Genomic DNA, 19385 nt, shown 5'->3' with positions numbered 1-19385 from the left:
TAATTGCCTACCATCTATAAGCTGTTAGTGTCTTAAAACCTTTTAGGGCTAGGCGTCCCGCAAGCGGGACAACTTCCGGTGATACTGGAGGGCGAACAATTCAAATAAATAATCATAAAAATTATGGATATGAAACATTTAGGTACATACAAGTGTCATATCGGTTGAAAGCTTAAATTCTTGTTAATCTAACCGCACTGTCCGATTTACAGTAGCTAATACAGCGAAAACATGCCATGTGATTGTTTGAGGACGGTGCCACACAAAATATTTTTCCACTGACACAGGTTTCATAAATAGCGATTAAATATTCACTTTTTTAAAATCTTCCTCTGATTTGTCATCCAAAGGGTCCCAGCTATAACATGTAGTGTCGTTTTGTTAGATAAAATCCTTCTTTATATCCCAAAAGTCAGTTTAGTTGGCGCCATGAGTAATCCACTCGTTCAACATGCAGAGAAAGGACTCTGAAAATCTACCCCTAAACTGTTTCAACAAGTCAAAATACATTTCTATTCACTCCTCAGATACCCTAAATGTAATCAAACAATAATATTTCTTATGGAAAGTAGTATGTTAAATAGGAAACCGATTTTGGGCAGGTGCGTCCTGTCTTCATGGTGCACGCAAACACGAATATCCAAGACTGTCCTTCTACTTAAACTGTTATTTATTTTTAGTTTTTTTACGTTACAAGCCGGAAACCTTGAACATAGACCGCTGACACCCTATTGAAGTATGACCTTATACTTGCCATTTTAAGAGGATGGTCCATAAAATAAAAAAATAAAATCTGGTTGGTTTTTCTTTGGATTTTCTCCTACCATATGTATTGTTATATTCTCCTACATTATTTTAACATTTCTACAAACTTCAAAAAGTGTTCTCTTTCCAATGGTACCAATTACATGCATATCCTGGCTTCAGGGCCTGAGCAACAGGCAGTTTACTTTGGGCTCATCATTCAGGCGGAAAATGAGGACAAAAAGGGGCCGAGCCCTATTTATTAAAACGACTGTTCCACAGGTGCATGTTCATTAATTGTTTATGGTTCATTTAACAAGCATGGGAAATCTTTGAAAGACAGGGTCCTGAGAAAGGGACATTTCTTTTTTTGCTGAGTAGGCAGACCAGTCAAAAGTTTGGACACCTACTCATTCAAGGGTTTTTCTTAATTTTTACATTGTAGAATATTAGTGAAGACATGAAAACTATGAAATAACACATATGGAATCATGTAATAACCAAGTGTTACATCAAAATATATTTGAGATTTGATGATCTTCAAAGTAGTAACCCTTTGCCTTGATGACAGCTTTACACACTCTTGGCATTCTCTCAACAGTCCTGAAGGAGTTCCCACATATGCTGAGCGCTTGTTGGCTGCTTTTCCTTCACTGCGGTCCAACTCATCCCAAATTGGGTTGAGGTTGGGCGATTGTGGAGGCCAGGTCATCTGATGCAGCACTCCATCACTCTCCTTCTTGGTCAAATAGCCCTTACACAGCCAGGAAGTGTGTTGGGTCATTGTCCTGTTGAAAAACAAATGATAGCGCAAACCAGATGGGATGGCGTATAGCTGCAGAATGCTGTGGTAGCCATGCTGGTTAAATGTGCCTTGAATTTTAGATACGGTAGAAACTACACATGCAGAGATCATCCGTTCACCTACTCTGCATCTCATGAGTAGTATGAGTTGGAACCACAAAAACGACACATTTCCACTGGTCTAATGTCCATTGCTCGTGTTTCTTGGCACAAGCAAGTCTCTTCTTCTTATTGGTGTCCTTTAGTAGTGGTTTCTTTGCAGCAATTTGACCATGAAGGCCTGATTCACGCAGTCTTCTCTGAACAGTTGATGATGATGTGTCTGTTACTTGCACTTATTTGGGCTGCAATTTATGAGGCTTGTAACTAATGAACATATCCTCTTCCATTCCTGTGGCGGTCCTCATGAGAGCCAGTTTCATCATAGCGCCCGATGGTTTTTGCAACTGCACTTGAAGAAATGTTCAAAGTTCTTGAAATTTTCTGCATTGACTGACCTTCGTGTCTTAACGTAATGACGGACTGTCATTTCTCTTTGTTATTTGAGCTGTTCTTGCCATAATATGGACTTGGTCTTATAACAAATAGGGCTATCTTCTGTATACCACCCCTACCTTGTCACAACACAACTGATTGTCTCTAACACATTAAAGAAAGAAATTCCACAAATTAACTTTTAACAAGGCACACCTGTTAATTGAAATGCATTCCAGGTGACTACCTCATGAAGCTGGTTGAGAGAATGCCAAGAGTGTGCAAAGCGGTCATCGAGGCAAAGGGTGGCTATTTTGAAGAATCTCAAATATATTTTGACTGGCCTGACACTTTTTTGGTTACTACATGATTCCACGTGTTATTTTATAGTTGATGTCTTTACTATTATTCTACAATGTAGAAAATAGTAAAAATAAAGAAAAACTCTGGAATAAGTAGGTGTGTCCAAACTTTTGACTGTGTATGCATGTGTGTATGCATGTAAATAATGGGATATGAAATGCATTCAAAAGCACATAAATTAATGTCAGTCAGTACCTGTTGTACCAGTTGAAGAGCAGCCAGTTGACTCCCTCTAGCTGGTATTCTCGAAGTACGTTCCCACTCTTGTACTCTCTGAATTCCTCCAGCTTCTTCCATGCAGCCGCTTGGGGTCGGGGCTAATGAGATGAGTGAATGGTTTAGACTGAGGAATGATGACATAGGAGACTAGAGCAGTGGCCCTCACATGGAACGTGGCAAACACACACAACCGGTGAATAACCACACACAGCATCTGACACTCACCGTTCTCTTGAGCTGAGGTTGGCGGTCCTGGATCTTCCTAAACTCCACCACCTTGTCCTCATCCACGTCCTCCCTCAGCTCCCAGGTGGCGTCTTCATAGGGCAGAGAGCACCACTTCACCAAGTAATAAACCACCGGCTGAGGAGACACAATACACTTTTAGATACATTTATTTTATTTAACCAGGCAAGTCAGTTAAGAACAAATTATTATTTTCAATGACGGCCTAGGAACAGTGGGTTAACTGCCTGTTCTGGGGCAGAACGACAGATTTGTACCTTGTCAGCTTGGGGGGTTTGAACTTGCAACCTTCCGGTTACTAGTCCAACGCTCTAACCACTAGGCTACCCTGCCGCCCCAACCCAGAAATAATCCTGACTCTGAATTTTCACGAGATCAATTTGTGGTTTAAATTCATGGTGACAGATTTCAAGATTTGTCCTTGAGAAATCAGAATTTAGTCCGGCAGGAGTGCTGCATCCTCACAGATTTCAGAGGCATGGTGTGGGACTTAAACTCACCTCTCCGTTGTCCTTGTCCACACTGTTGGATTCATCCAGGATCCGGTCCACCTCCACATAGTCTGGGTTGAAGGGCTCCTCCTCCTGGGGACAGGGGCACAGAAAGGAGAAGAAACAAAAGAGACACCGACTATGATCCCTGTAGTTCATCTCTATACACATTCCCATCTACTTGTCAAATCGGAGGGCTACCACTTTTCTGTGAAAGAGGCCATAGCATTCCCTTACCTCCTGTAAGAGGAGTCTCATCTGTGCGTGTTTGATCTTGAATCTCTTCAGCTTCTGGTGGATCCTCTTGTCTCTCTCCAGCTGCTCCAGAGTGGCCCACTCACAGTGCATATAGGAGCTGAGTGCAGGAACAGGAGGGTTGAGGGGTAAGCTACGGATACTCCAAACAATTTAATGGATCCCACACCAGTATTTTGGTCAATAGACCGTAATAAGGGATTAGCACACCAAAGTGTAATGAACATAAGGAAAGAGAGTGACACTTACTAGTTCTTATATTTGACAAAGAATTCCTCAGCATTTATATAATGTCCTGGAGACACCTTTAAAATAGGGAGAGAGGAACAAAGATACATAATGATTTGCAACTTCTTAAAATCAGCAAAGTCGATAAATACTAACAATTAAAAGAATAAATAAATAGCACAGCAAGCACACTCACCTCCTTCTTAGTTAGCCTCATGGACAAGACTTTGTCGACAATTGCTGCATCTTCCTCGTTGGGGTTTTCCTGTGACACATATACATGTGTGTTATACAGCTGTCATTTGCATGTGATAAACAAAACAAAAAACAGAACAGCCCAAACTTGATTAGATCTCCCACTCACCACAAAGAACTGCATGCTGGAAAGGCCATCCCCGTCCAACTGCAGCTCCTGTTTGAGCTGCTCTCCCATCAGCTGCCCCGCGGCCCCTCCGGTAATGGACGCCACCGCTGCCGTCGTGGTTACGTCCACGTCCTCCTCCGGCTCATCCTCGTCGTCAGTGATTTTGATGTCCAAGTCCTCCGTGTACTTCTTCCTCTTCACCTGACGGTTAGAGCGCCTCTTCTGGTGGGGGGGGGGGGGGGGGGTGACATGCAAACAAGTAGGACATCAGTCAGGAAGTCTAAGACAAACAGCCAGTACAACACTGAACGTATTATGTTCATAAAATGTCTAATCAGGGATGTGCGTTTATTGAAGTGGCATTTACGAAGTGGTGATAGATTTAGAGATCATACTATACTGTAGTTTAGTGTAGCGTCCTGCATGTGTGTGAGGGGAAAAGTGGTTGTGTTGTGTGTAGGTGTGTGTCAGTAGGAGGGATGTGTCTCACTGCTAACATGTCCTCCTCCAGGGCCTTAGAGGGAGAGGCAGGGCTCAAGTCCCCATCAGAGTGGTCTGAGGATGCATTCCTCTTCCTCTTCTTACCCCCCACTAGAGTGATCGTACTGGGGAGAGAGAGGATGAGAAAAATGATCAGTTTCAAAAAATAGATAGAACGCTCAAAGTTAAATGACAAAACTGCTCCTAACAAACTCACTTGATCTTTGCCTTGCTTTTGCTTTTGCTGCCGCTGGTTCCAGCCACCCCTACAGGTGTCCCTACAGCAGCTCCACCTGCTGCCTTGGCCTTGCCTTTCTTCTCAGCACAAGCCATGCCCTTCCCCCCCGCCCCTGGTGGGCTTTTCTTCTTACTCCCGCCTCCTCCCCCCTTCTTCTTGGCTCCAGGTGTGCCAGTGGTCGTTGCAGCAGCCCCTTTGTCAGCAGCCTTCTGTCCAGGAGGCAGTTCGTCCTGGTTGAGGACTCGTGGAATGTTCCTCTCTCCCCGGGCCTTTGCTCTGGCAATGGCCTCGGCCACAATGCGGTTGGCCTTCTCCTGCTTGCCCAGGGTCTCCACACGCCGTACAGGCTCCTGGGCCTTGGCTAGCCGTATCCCTGTTGATGCCATGGTGGTGGTGGTGGAAGGGGCAGAGCCAGCAGCCGAGGTGTTGATGACCTTCACTACGGAGACGGTACCGCCTGCTGTGGAGGTGGAGCTCATCTGGGGAAAGAGATGGACGAGTTAAGAGTGAGAAAAAAAAAAGAAAAAAAAACACTGACTAGTGAGATGTGTAATTCAGGACTACATATATTGAGACATGAGGCATGTGTGTGTGTACCTGTGGTTGCAGCAGCAGTTTGAGGGGCATGGCCAGTCTCTGCCCACCTTGCCCCTGGGAGATCTGAACCACCTGTGGGCTGCTACCTTGCCCTCCAGACACCAGCTGAAACTGCAGGACAGAGACAGTTCAAGTTACAGATCAAAGTCTTCATAGAACAGGTCAGTATTTCTGATTAGTTAAATGAGGATCATTTTGTAATGACTAATTCAGGCCACTCCTCCTTACCTTGGGTCCCCCCTGTTGGTTGGGTTGCTGCTGCACTTGCAGCTGGATGGTAAGTACTTTAGGCTGCGCCCCCGTCTGCCCTGCCCTGGCCTGGGTGAGAGCAGCCAGCTGACCCCCTTGGAGGACCAGCTTCCCTGGGAGGTTACCCAACACCAGCCTCTGCTGCTGGCCCTGCTGCAGCTGACCCGAACCACCCACCGTCACAGCACCCCCCTGGGTCGTGCCACCATGGGGCTGCTGCAGCACCAGGGTAATCCTCTTAGCTTCACCCTGAGGTGAGAGCAATTATCAATTAGAAATGAGAAGATGTTGATTAAATTACAAATGTACAATCTTGAGACCTGAGGTGGAGACCAGGTCACTGTATTCCTGACGAAAGGTCGACCGATTAATTGGAACGGCCGATTAATTAGGGCCGATTTCAAGTTTTCATAAGAATCGGATATCGGTATTTTTGGATATATATATTTCAACACCTTTATTTAATCTTTATTTAACTAGGCAAGTCCGTTAAGAACACATTCTTACTTTCAATGACGGCCTAGAAATGGTGGGTTAACTGCCTCGTTCAGGGGCAGAACGACATATTTTTTTTACCTTGTCAGCTCTGGGGATTCAATCTTGCAACCTTACAGTTAACTAACACTGACAGATTTGTACCTTGTCAGCTCGGGGGTTTGAACTTGCAACTTTCCGGTTACTAGTCCAACGCTCTAACCACTAGGCTACCCTGCCGCCCCTAACCACCTAAACATCAATGCCTTTCTTAAAATCAATACACAGAAGTATATATTTTTAAACCTGCATATTTAGCTAAAAGAAATCCAGGTTAGCAGGCAATATTAACCAGGTGAAATTGTGTCACTTCTCTTGCGTTCATTGCACGCAGAGTCAGTGGATATGCAACAGTTTGGGCTGCCTAATTTGCCAGAATTTTACATAATTCTGGCATAACATTGAAGGTTGTGCAATGTAACAGGAATATTTAGACTTTTGGATGCCACCCGTTAGATAAAATACGGAACGATTCCGTATTTCACTGAAAGAATAAACGTCTTGTTTTCGAGATGATTGGTTTCCAGATTCGGCCATATTAATGACCTAAGGCTCGTATTTCTGTGTGTTATCATGTTCTAACTAAGTCTATGATTTGATAGAGCAGACTGACTGCTCATTCAAACAGCACTTTTGTGGTTCTGCCAGCAGTTGTTTATGACTTCATGCCTATCAACTCCCGATATTAGGCTGGTGTAACCGATGTGAAATGGCTAGCTAGTTAACAGTGTGCGCGCTAATAGCGTTTCAAACGTCACTCGCTCTGAGACTTGGAGTAGTTGTTTCCCTTGCTCTGCATGGGTAACGCTGCTTCGAGGGTGGCTGTTGTCGTTGTGTTCCTGGTTCGAGCCCAGGTAGGAGCGAGGAGAGGGACGGGAGCTATACTGTTACACTGGCAATACTAAAGTGCCTATAAGAACACCTAATAGTCAAAGGTTAATGAAATACAAATGGTATAGAGAGAAATAGTCCTATAATAACTACAACCTAAAACTTCTTACCTGGGAATATTGAAGACTCATGTTAAAAGGAACCACCAGCTTTCATATGTACTCATGTTCTGAGCAAGGAACTTAAATGTTAGCTTTCTTACATGGCACATATTGCACTTTTACTTTCTTCTCCCACACTTGGTTTTTGCATTATTTAAACCAAATTGAACATGTTTCATTATTTATTTGAGGCTAAATTGATTTTATTGATGTATTATATTAAGTTAAAATAAGTGTTCATTCAGTATTGTTGTAATTGTCATTATTACAAATAAAAAATGTAAACAAAAATCAACCGATTAATCGGTATCAGCTTTTTTTTGGGTCCTCCGATAATCGGTATCGGCGTTGAAAAATCATAATCGGCCGACCTCTATTCCTGACTACTCAAAACATAGCATTTGATCATTCTGATGGTAAAGTCAAAGGGCAATCTTACCTGCTGTGGTACTGTAGTGAGGGTAACCCCTTGTGGTCGTACTGAAGTGGTGCCTGTAGCAGTGGCAGTAACCTGTGTTTGCATGGTAGACTGCAGCTGTACCTGTGTCTGGGGTTGTAGCTGGATTTGCTGCGATTGGGCAAGCTGGGCCTGCGGTATTTGCATCTGGACAGTTTGCGTCTGGCCCTGGGGCATGGAGATCAACTGCACCTGTTTCAGGGGTCCGTTGGGCGACTGAACTAGCCTCTGTATCCCAGTCCCCACCTTCACCGGTCCCTGCCCAGGAGACGCTTGGTTCAGGACCGTTCCCCCAGACAGTATCTGCATGCCAGGCCTAAGTTGGGTTCCAGACAGTACCCTGGCAAAGGTGACCTTCCCCGCTTGAGAGCCTGTCCCAGGAACAGTCTGCAGCACCTGTGCATGCCCCCCAGGTCCTTTCAGGATGACGATCTTGGAGCCTCCCTGCCCCCCGGCCTGCTGGGTGATGGCAGCTAGCTGCTGAGGAGTAAGCTGCTGTGCGATCTGTGTGAGCTGCTGTGTGGTGAATTGTTGTGTTGTGATCTGTTGTGTGGTGCCAGCAGAGCTATTGACAGTCAGAGGTGAGCCCAGCAGGACTGTGGCAGCCCGACTAGTGTTACTGGCTACAGAGAGTGTTGTCTGAGGTACTGTTGAAGCGATTGAAACAGTCTGAGGGAGGGCAAATGGGACGGAGGCCTGCTGCTGCACAGGGACTGGGTCTGGGATTATTGGAGCTGTGACTGGTGTGCAGAGAGCTGGGGTGGGTTCATAGGGGGGGTCAATCTGCCCCAGTGCCAGCTTCAGAGCCTCCTCCACAGGGTCTGAGGAACCCTGGGTGAAGGCATCGCCTGGCAGAGCATCCAGGTTGAACAGCGGCGTATCATCAAAGAGGTCCATGATGGGGTCTGCCATGTTGCCCAGTCCACAGAAGATATAGAGAACAAAACAGCCTTGCTCTCAGTCAGAAAAGACAGGGAATCCGGAAAACTGCCCAGAATGTGTACTTAAAAAAACTATTGGAAAAACAAAAAATAATTTTAAATTAATCCAAGATCATCAATATTATTCTGAGTACACATATCAATAACATATAATTAACTTACTAAAATTGTTTTCAGTCCAGTGCAGAGAATTGACTTGGCCTTCGTCTGTGTATTCTCCAATGACAAATATTGGAGTGGTGGTGTAGATGGTGGGGAAAATGAGCTAGATACAAGAGAAAGACACTCAGGGAAGAGGAGAGTCCCCCTGTTTCTCCACTTCTTCCTCACCCCTTTCCTCTTCCTTGTTTTCAGTGCCTACTTCTCTCCTCTGCGCTGTGTGTAATGATGGGATGGATGCCCATCTGCGAGATCATTTGCTGATGTCTCTTTGCTAAAGCAGAAAAGGAGAAGATAAAGACTTAGCTTAACCAGGAAAAAGTGGTTAAGCTAAAACTGCTCTCTTGGTGAGGTGAAATGGTCTGAATTGTCATGTGGTAGCTAGCTAGTAACGTTAGCTAGCTAGTTAGTTGGTTAACTAGTTAGCCATCTAGCTACCTATAACAACAAACACTTGTGGCTTCTGTTTTTTCTTGAATCAAACATGCCTTCATTATTATCATATACCATTTTAAAAGCATTATTTGTATGGGAATTAATAGTTTAAATGGCAAGTGGGAGAAACCCATCTGTCTATACATGATCAGGCGTTTCTGACAGTGTTGTTCTCGGCAAAACGGTTACAGAGATAACGTTAGCATTGAATGGCTATTGGCATTGCATAACCCACATAAGGCGGTTTTGGGATTAAAATCTATTTCAAAAGGTATATAAATAACTACTGCAATATGTCAGTCAATAACTAACATCTTCATAATTTACTGCATACCATCCACTCTTTCAATCTCATCAACAAACCGGACCAAACCAAAGCAACGTGCCACAATAACCATACTAGCCTGTCTACGATCAGACACGGGTAAGGCCGCAATGGCATTTGGGATGGACTTCGTCTGTTATTCATTTAAAAAAAATACCGCCTAATAACCATCCACTGCCTCGACTCTCTCAGTTATCATTTCGGGGTGCTACATTTACCTTTGAATCGACACACATGGCTTTCTCCGTCTCACAACACTGTACGATTACAGGAAACGGCCAGGAAAGAGCAGGAACTAACGTTCTTGCCAGCGAAAATGGTGAAAGTGTACCCCTCGAATACCATCCGCTTGACTATCATTGGTCTGAATGTACACTAGTCGGCAGCCTTCCTACAAGGCATTGGCTAAAATGGATTGTCCATCATCCAATGAACGAAATCCTGGGCGGAAGACAGTAATGGACGTAGTTAGGTTGAGAAAACAATAAATGCGGCCTAGTTGGGACAATTTGGCTCAGCAGTCCTACACGTTGGATTTTGCTGTCAAACCAGCAGCTGAGTTTACTGCATGTTAAACTTGAGTACGATTTTAAGATATGTCGTATATTCCATAAATCATTTCTCTATCTATGGTGTTTTTTTGCAAACCATCAAACAATGTGCCCTCATAGTCTTACATTTTCAGACTCTACAAAAAAGGAGACCATGTTTGTTCACTCACACATTGTTGAACCCATATTTAAAAGTGTAGCTATGCCCAGACCAGAGATGCTATACTTATTTTAAAAAACGTTTCATTTTATTTTCATAGGCATTTTTACAGGCTAATTCAAAACTGAAATGCACCATGGCTTATGGGGCTCCCGAGTGGCGCAGCAGTCTAAGGTACTGCATCTCGGTGCTAGAGGTGACACTACAGACCCTGGTTTGATCCCGGGCTGTATCACAACCGGCCGTGATTGGGAGTCCCATAGGGCGGTGCGTAATTGGCCCAGCCTCGTCCAGGCTAGGATTTGGTCGAAGTAGGCCGTCATTGTAAAATAAGAATTTGTTCTTAACTTGCCTAGTTAAATAAAGATAAAATATATATGTTTATCATGGATACAGTGTGTTTTAATAACATTGTATCATCTTCATCTCTATAAGGTACCTTCATCCTATCATATCTTTGATTAGCACTGGATTCACTAACAAAATCACTGGCAGCATAGGAGTAAATGACACCTCACAATTACCTTTCAAATGCCATGTTGTCCAGTAACTGCCTCCTGAGAAGATGTCGATACCAGAAAGACTCAGGCCTTCGTCTCACTTTAGCCCAATTAGAAGAGTTTGTGTATGGCGCTCTCTTTTTAACTTTACACTGGGTATTGTCGTGTGTGTTTATTTTTAGGGTACACACAAACTGAACTGGCACACTACCTACTAAAAGAGGCCTCCTACTTTAAAGATAGTTGGACAACAAAGTAAATATAATCACACACACACACACACACACACAAACTAGATTTAACAACTCAACATTGCCGCCTAGAGGTGATTGTGTGGGTGAACTGTGAGTGTGAGCCTGTCCCTCTGTTTTGGAGGTCTCCAATGTCATGTACTGTACAGTAGGAACACACAAAATCCGTTACTGGATACACATTACTTGACTTCTTTTAAAATAAAAACTTGAACCTCATGTTTAATAAAAGCACAAAGAAGCATATTTAGAATTATTTTAACCTGTTCCATTTTATTTACGTTAGACTCATTTTCTATGTAATCACGTGTAAAAGGTAGGCTAGCAGCATTATGTAAAAAAAAAAAGAAAAGTAGACATTTGCATTTAACTAGTACATAACTCAATATTTTGAATAAGTATATATTTAAGCAATGCCCGAGGGGGTGTAGTATATGGCCAATATACCACAGCTAAGGGCTGTTTTTATGCAAGATGCAACGCAGAGTGCCTGAATACAGCCATATACGACAAACCCCGAGGCGCCTTATTGCTACTATAAACTGGTTACCAACGTAACTAGAAGAGTAAAAAGTAATCTTTTGTCATACCCGTGGTATAATATATTTATAAACTGGGTGATTTGAGTCCTGATTATAAACTGGGTGGTTAGAGCCCCGAATGCTAGGCTACCCTGGGGTGGCAGGGTAGCCACCCCAGGGTAGCTACCCAGAATCTGTCATTCTGCCCCTGAACAGGCAGTTAACCCACTGTTCCTAGGCCGTCATAAATAAAGCTTTAAAAAGACATGGTATATCAGAATGTATAGCACAGGTATTTTTACTGTTCTTACTACATTGGTAACCAGTTTATAATAGCAATAAGGCACCTCAGGGTTTGGGGTATATGGCCTCTGACCATTACATCACCGGGGCAAGCTTCCTGCCATCCAGGACCTCTATACCAGGCGGTGTCATAGGAAAGCCCTAAAAAAAGACTCTAGCCACCCTAGTAATAGACTGTTCTCTCTGCTACCGCACGGCAAGCGGTACTGGAGCGCCAAGTCTAGGTCCAAAAGGCTTCTCAACAGCTTCTACCACCAAGCCATAAGACTCCTGAACATCTAATCAAATGGCATTGTTGGTTAAGGGCTTGTAAGTAAGCATTTCAATGTCACGGTCTCCCTGTTGTATTCGCCGCATGTGACAAATACAATTTTATTTGGTAACCAGCTTATAATAGCAATAAGGCTCCACTCGGGGGTTTGTGGTATATGGTCAGTATACCACGGCTAAGGGCTGTACGCAGGCACTCTGTGTTGCGTCGTTCCCTAAGAACAGCCCTTAGCTGTGGTATATTGGCCATAAACCGCACCCCCCCCAGGCCTTATTGCTTAAATTTAGTCACGCCGACTAACATAAATATCTGTTTTAACCTCTGCACACACAGACTTTGATGACTTTTAAACAACATGTTCAATGTGAGCTTAACAAACACAACAAAGAATACACCCCTGATACCAGTGGAGGCTGGTGGGAGGAGCTATAGGAGGACGGGCTCATTGTAATGGCTGGAATTAAATAGATGGAGCCGGAGTCAAACATTGTTTGCGCATGTTTGATATGGTTCCATTAAATCCATTCAAGCCATTACAATGAGCTCGTCCTCCTATAGCCACCCCCCCCCCCCCCCCCCCCCCCCAATCCTCCTTTGCCTGATACATGATCTGTGAAAAAAATCCCTTTACATTTTTACTCAGGGAATATTTTGTCCAGAGTGCATATTTTGCTGTTGTACCGCAAAAGGAGAACTTGCTCAAACTGATCATCAGTCAAACCATTCCTTTTAGGGGTGAGAATGTTCCCGTTATGACTGAAGAGGCGCTCCACAAGGACACTTGAGGGTAGGATGGCATTGAATTTGAGGAACAGCTTTCTCACTCTCTGAAAGTATTTCAGGCAACTGAGACTTTTGCTGGTTCCCTCGAGGTACCTCCGGACTTCCTCTTCTGTGTCACTGTTGCCAGTCCCAGGCCCGAAACTAAAGAATTCGTCTTCTGACTGAACGTTGTCGCTGCTGATTGGCGCACCACCAGTCGGCTCCAATCGGGTTGCTTCAGCCACCAGCATCAAATGCATGTCTTCTCTCTCAGCTTCTGGTAGCCACCACAAACGGAATTGTGGTGTGGTTGCTGTCGCCATTTTTGCATCCAGACTGGCAAAGAGCTGTTTGAAACGGGAATCTATTGCGTCTAGAACAGGGTTGATGGCGTCCAAGAGATAGAGCGCAAGAGTTCTTCTCACATAGCTTTTTCTTCAATGTGAGTACCGTAGGTATGACCAGTCCAAGAAAACATTTTTGCTCTCCTTGGAAGAGTTCCAGTGCAAAAGCAAGTGGCTTGAAGACATTTATGTATTCTTTTAAAAATGCTATCTCATAAGATAGCAGTCTTGGGACCCCAAAGCTGTCGCAAACATCCATTAGTTTTGTTTCAGGGAGAGAGACCATCTTTTCCACTGCAGAGTATTCAGAAATCCAGCGACTCACACAAGGAACAGTCAATTTCATTTTCTCTATGTCCTCCACTGCTGCTATAGCCAATGGGGATTGGTGGACGCTGTTCCATATGCCAAAACATTTGGCCATTGCGCTGCAGTACACTTGGGCAGTTTCTCCCCGTGATAGAACTTGCACTAGATCGTGGGAGGCAATCAGATTCAATGCGTGCGATGCACATCTCTGGTGCGGCAGCAGAAAGAGGTGCATGGCCTCATCTGCTCCGTCAAGTATGGTGCCCACGTCCTGAAATTCAACAATGTCATCTTCATAGTTTTCATTGTCCCCCTTTGAAAACTCTTTGAAGACTTTGACAAAGTTGCTGCCATTATCAGTGACTGTAGCCTGAAGTTTGTTTTCAATATTGTAAGCCAAATGAATCTCGTGTATTTTGGCTGCAATTGTTTCAAATGTATGCGAGCCCCGTATTCTGGCACAGGCAAGTGCAGCAGACTTCCTCTCCAGCTCATTCTTCTCAATCCAATGACATGTCATCCCAATGTAGCTTCTGTTGTGAGCTGACCAGATATCAGCTGTAGTGCACACAGATTGTACACTGTCCAGCTTTTCCTTTAGTTCCTCCTTCATTTTGGAGTATGCCATCATTATTCCATTGATAAAAGCATTTCGGGTCATGGACATCTTCCCTCCACTTAAGCCCTCAATCAACTTCCTGAAAGCAGGCTGTTCCAAGACAGACAGCGACTGGACATTTTCCACCATAAATTTGAAGACCAGGGTGTTCACTTTTGGCTGTGACGTCATTTGATTGACAAGGTTTTCCAGCTTGGATTTCTTGTAGCGTGGCTCCTTAGGAGACTTAGGTCCATCCATCTCACCTTTAGGCGACTTCAGATACATCATTGCATGCTTTCTCTGAAATAAAATCAAAAAGAAAATGTATTAATACACCTTTTTTTACAGTATATCAGAACATCCCTGTTGTATTTTTTAACAGACAGGTAAATCCCCAAAGCATTTACCCAACCTATTTATTATCATATGTAGCAGAGCCAGATACTGTCGCATAATATTTTGAATGTGCTTCAAGATTATATCATCAAATTTAATTTAAAGCGGCAATCAGCAGTTGAAACTACAACAAAGCAAACTCCCCACCCGTTTCGGTAAAAAGCTGAGAGACAGGGCTGGAGAAATGTAACCACTCTCAAATTCATAGACAGAGCTATGAATGTGAGGACTGGTCATCCATTGTAGTTAAGGCTATGTAGTGTTTGTTTACATTTAATTTGATTACAAACATTGGTGTAAAACAAGCTTATATTTCAGCTTCTGAAGGAGTATGACATTTGAACTAAGCTCATGAGGCATTTATAAGTTATATTCTTCAAGAACCAAGAATCAATATCATTAATTTAACAAATCTAAAAAATTGTGGCAACTGCTCGTTTAAGATATATTTGTGGATTAATTTACTTCAAATTAAATCAAATTTTATTTGTCACATACTCATGGTTAGCAGATGTTAATGCGAGTGTAGCAAAATGCTTGTGCTTCTAGTTCCGACAATGCAGTAATAACCAACGAGTATTCTAACTAACAATTCCAAAACTACTACCTTATACACACAAGTGTAAAGGGATAAAGAATATGTACATAAAGATATGTGAATGAGTGATGGTAAAGAACGGAATAGGCAAGATGCAGTAGATGGTATCGAGTACAGTATATACATATGAGATGAGTTGGTAAACAAAGTGGCATAGTTTAAAGTGGCTAGTGATACATGTATTACATAAAGATGCAGTAGATGATATAGAGTACAGTATATGCGTATACATATGAGATGAATAATGTAGGGTATGTAAACATTATATTAAGTAGCATTGTTTAAAGTGGCTAGTGATATATTTTACATCAATTCCCATTATTAAAGTGGCTGGAGTTGAGTCAGTGTGTTGGCAGCAGCCACTCAATGTTAGTGATGGCTGTTTAACAGTCTGATAGCCTTGAGATAGAAGCTGTTTTTCAGTCTCTCGGTCCCAGCTTTGATGCACCTGTACTGACCTCGCCTTCTGGATGATAGCGGGGTGAACAAGCAGTGGTTCGGGTGGTTGTTGTCCTTGATGATCTTTATGGCCTTCCTGTGACATCGGGTGGTGTAGGTGTCCTGGAGGGCAGGTAGTTTGCCCCCGGTGATGCGTTGTGCAGACCTCACTACCCTTTGGAGAGCCTTACGGTTGTGGGCGGAGCAGTTGCCGTACCAGGTGGTGATACAGCCCGACAGGATGCTCTCGATTGTGCATCTGTAGAAGTTTGTGAGTGCTTTTGGTGACAAGCCAAATTTCTTCAGCCTCCTGAGGTTGAAGAGGCGCTGCTGCGCCTTCTTCACGATGCTGTCTGTGTGGGTGGACCAATTCAGTTTGTCTGTGATGTGTACGCCGAGGAACTTAAAACTTACTACCCTCTCCACTACTGTTCCATTGATGTGGATAGGGGGGTGTTCCCTCTGCTGTTTCCTGAAGTCCACAATCATCTCCTTAGTTTTGTTGACGTTGAGTGTGAGGTTATTTTCCTGACACCACACTCCGAGGGCCCTCACCTCCTCCCTGTAGGCCATCTCGTCGTTGTTGGTAATCAAGCCTACCACTGTTGTGTCGTCCGCAAACTTGATGATTTGAGTTACCTTAGCTTTCTTGGGAACAATGGTGGCCCTCTTGAAGCATGTGGGAACAGCAGACTGGGATAGGGATTGATTGAATATGTCCGTAAACACACCGGCCAGCTGGTCTGCGCATGCTCTGAGGGCGCGGCTGGGGATGCCGTCTGGGCCTGCAGCCTTGCGAGGGTTAACACGTTTAAATGTTTTACTCACCTCGGCTGCAGTGAAGGAGAGTCCGCATGTTTTGGTTGCGGTCCGTGTCAGTGGCACTGTATTGTCCTCAAAGCGGGCAAAAAAGTTATTTAGTCTGCCTGGGAGCAAGGCATCCTGGTCCGTGACTGGGCTGGTTTTCTTTTTGTAATCCGTGATTGACTGTAGACCCTGCCACATACCTCTTGTGTCTGAGTCGTTGAATTGCGATTCTACTTTGTCTCTATATTGACGCTTAGCTTGTTTGATTGCCTTGCGGAGGGAATAGCTACACTGTTTGTATTCAGTCATGTTTCCGGTCACCTTGCCCTGATTGTACCTTTTATGGAGATAATTTTTATGAAGAACATTTTCGTAATTTGTTGGCACATGAAGCCCATTCAAAAAACTACAAGGCTGAGAGGGCAGTTACACTGACCACCAGTAGTAGTACCCCATATGTCCATGATATACATTTCATTAAGGGTGCACCCCCCCCCCCCCCTTTCCGAGTAGGTGAAAATTACGATGCATTGCAATGTTTGAATATAATGTCTATTAAAATGTTAGAATTTCATTTCCAAGTGACTTTTTTTGCCTGATTGTGTGATTGTTCCATGCTATACATTATCCTTGGGACTCCATTGACGTTGAACTGTAAAATGGTTATGGCAAGGTCTAGTGTGGTAAGAATATGGCGACGCATGAGGGAACCAATGAAATGTCCGTATAGGCTCGATGAAATGTACCGGCACCCAATCAAAACACAGTAAAACCGTCATTATTTTATTGTGAAAGAACGTTAGTAGCTAGGCCGGAGGTGGTTTATAAAGTTGGTACGGGACACATGTTTTACATCCGACCTGCTTTTTTAACCCACCATAGAACATGTTCATTGAAAGCATTCAACTCACCTCTAAATGTTTCTTCAGATTTGATGTCGAGTTCTTGGAGGTAGACAATATGCGGATTTTGGGTTTGCATAGAACACACTGGACGGTCATATTTTTTTCTCTTAATTCCTTGAAAATGAAATGTTGTCTATATTGCCAGACATGGAAAGATGTGGCATGAGCACCGGTATCCATTTTTAAGAAATTATCCGCGCAATGTGTCGTATTTAGTGCGAGACTGCAAGCGTTTAAACAGGGGTGTATTCATTTCGGCAATTCTGTTGCAAAACTTTTCGTCTGTTACAACAGAAACAGTTTACTCCAAACTGAAAAGTATTATTTTTTACGAAAACGAGACTTTCTATTGGACAGATTCAGGTAGGTCCTTCCCCGTTTGTTCCGCTTGCTCTGTTTGCACCTGATGTAGTCTAGTCTGGTGCTGTTAAATTATTTTAAACTGTAAACAGTTTCCGTTACAAGACGTAATGAATACACCCCAGACAAAGCGCACTGCAATGGCCTGATTACGTAACGACGTAATCTGGATTACTTGTAATGCGTTACTACGATTGGTTGCTTTTTAACCAAGTAACTCAGCCCCCTGTGTGTTTGTGGACATGTTCCAGGTTGTCATTATTGCAGTCGGTATGATCACATCTCAGGAGATATTGATGTGGCTCCTTTATTATTCCCCCAATAGAGTGTGTCCCTAATTATATTTTAAAAGGAACTGAATGGCAATCATTTGACCAAATGTCACCATATAAAGATGATATTTTGATCTTGAGGCATATATCATAGAGATTTGGTTTAGTTTCATTGAAACTTTTTTTAAAGTAACTGAAGAGCATGATTTTTTTTATTTGTCACATGCGCCAAATACAACTTGTGTACAGTTGTGGCCAAAAGTTTTGAGAATGACACAAATATAAATTTTCACAAAGACTTCTGCCTCAGTTTGTATGATGGCAATTTGCATATACTTCAGAATGTTATGAAGAGTGGTCAGATGAATTGCAATTAATTGCAAAGTCCCTCTCTGCCATGCAAATGAACTGAATCCCCAAAAACATTTCCACTGCATTTCAGCCCTACCACAAAAGGACCAGCTGACACCATGTCAGTGATTCTCTAGTTAACAGAGGTGTGTGTGTTGATGAGGACAAGGCTGGAGATCATTCTGTCATGCTGATTGAGTTCGAATAACAGACTGGAACCTTCAAAAGGAGGGTGGTGCTTGGAATTGTTGTTCTTCCTCTGTCAACCATGGTTACCTGCAAGGAAGCATGTGCCGTTATCATTGCTTTGCGCAAAAAGGGCTTCACTGGCAAGGATATTGTTGCCAGTAAGATTGCACCTAAATCAACCATTTATCGGATCATCAAGAACTTCAAGGAGAGCGGTTCAATTGTTGTGAAGAAGGCTTCAGGGCACCCAAAAAAAGTCCAGAAAGCACCAGGACCGTCTCCTAAAGTTGATTCAGCTGCGGGATCGGGGCACCACTAGTACAGAGCTTGCTCAGGAATGGCAGCAGGCAAGTGTGAGTGCATTGCACGCACAGTGAGGTGAAGACTTTTGGAAGATGGCCTGGTGCCAAGAAGGGCAGCAAAGAAGCCACTTCTCTCCAGGAAAAACATCAGTGACAGACTGATATTCTGCAAAAGGTACAGGATTTTGATTGCTGAGGACTTGGATAAAGTCATTTTCTCTGATCAATCCCCTTTCCGATTGTTTGGGGCATCCGGAAAAAAGCTTGTCCGGAGAAGACAAGGTGAGCACTACCATCAGCCCTGTGTCATGTCAACAATAAAGCATCCTGAGACCATTCATGTGTGGGGTTGCTTCTCAGCCAAGGGAGTGGGCTCACTCACAATTTTGCCTAAGAACACAGCCATGAATAAACAATGGTACCAACACATCCTCCGAGAGCAACTTTTCCCAACCATCCAGGAACAGTTTGGTGACGAACAATGCCTTTTCCAGCATGATGGAGCACCTTGATATAAGGCAAAACTAAGTGGCTCAGGGAACAAAACATCAATATTTTGGGTCCATGGCCAGGAAACTCCCCAGACCATAATCCCATTG

The 19385-nt window shown here is 43.6% G+C and overlaps 2 protein-coding genes across 3 annotated transcripts in view; both read right to left on the bottom strand.

The window, feature by feature from the left end:
* Positions 1-9976, bottom strand: part of LOC110508488 (chromodomain helicase DNA binding protein 8) — a 28912-nt gene extending 18936 nt beyond the window's left edge. Inside the window, exons 1-14 of one of the 2 annotated variants that reach the window (XM_021589027.3) lie at positions 9814-9976; positions 8839-9109; positions 7718-8748; positions 5732-6001; positions 5504-5614; positions 4886-5385; positions 4679-4793; positions 4189-4410; positions 4021-4089; positions 3846-3901; positions 3579-3696; positions 3351-3434; positions 2830-2967; positions 2581-2702 (exon numbers count right to left, since the gene is read on the bottom strand). In XM_021589027.3, the coding sequence (XP_021444702.3) occupies positions 2581-2702; positions 2830-2967; positions 3351-3434; positions 3579-3696; positions 3846-3901; positions 4021-4089; positions 4189-4410; positions 4679-4793; positions 4886-5385; positions 5504-5614; positions 5732-6001; positions 7718-8647 (2735 nt within the window). In that variant the 5' untranslated portion in view covers positions 8648-8748; positions 8839-9109; positions 9814-9976. Of the gene's footprint in view, positions 1-2580; positions 2703-2829; positions 2968-3350; positions 3435-3578; positions 3697-3845; positions 3902-4020; positions 4090-4188; positions 4411-4678; positions 4794-4885; positions 5386-5503; positions 5615-5731; positions 6002-7717; positions 8749-8838; positions 9110-9604 lie in introns of both variants that reach the window. The other variant, XM_090225322.1, reaches the window with a different exon arrangement.
* Positions 9977-11303: 1327 nt separating this feature from the next.
* Positions 11304-17788, bottom strand: LOC149970711 (uncharacterized). Its single transcript, XM_090225321.1, has 2 exons — positions 17319-17788; positions 11304-14468 (listed from the first exon to the last, which is right to left on the bottom strand). The coding sequence occupies exons 1-2, from the start codon at positions 17490-17492 to the stop codon at positions 13185-13187; spliced, it is 1458 nt and encodes a 485-aa protein (XP_090081447.1). The 5' UTR covers positions 17493-17788; the 3' UTR covers positions 11304-13184.
* Between the last annotated feature and the right edge of the window lie 1597 nt (positions 17789-19385).

Source organism: Oncorhynchus mykiss, chromosome 28 (genome assembly GCF_057628025.1).
Source record: "Oncorhynchus mykiss isolate SJ-2025 chromosome 28, ASM5762802v1, whole genome shotgun sequence".
Classification (NCBI taxonomy): domain Eukaryota; kingdom Metazoa; phylum Chordata; class Actinopteri; order Salmoniformes; family Salmonidae; genus Oncorhynchus; species Oncorhynchus mykiss.
The sequence above is the reverse complement of the archived record's forward strand: the minus strand, read 5'-3'. Positions and strand labels throughout refer to the sequence as shown.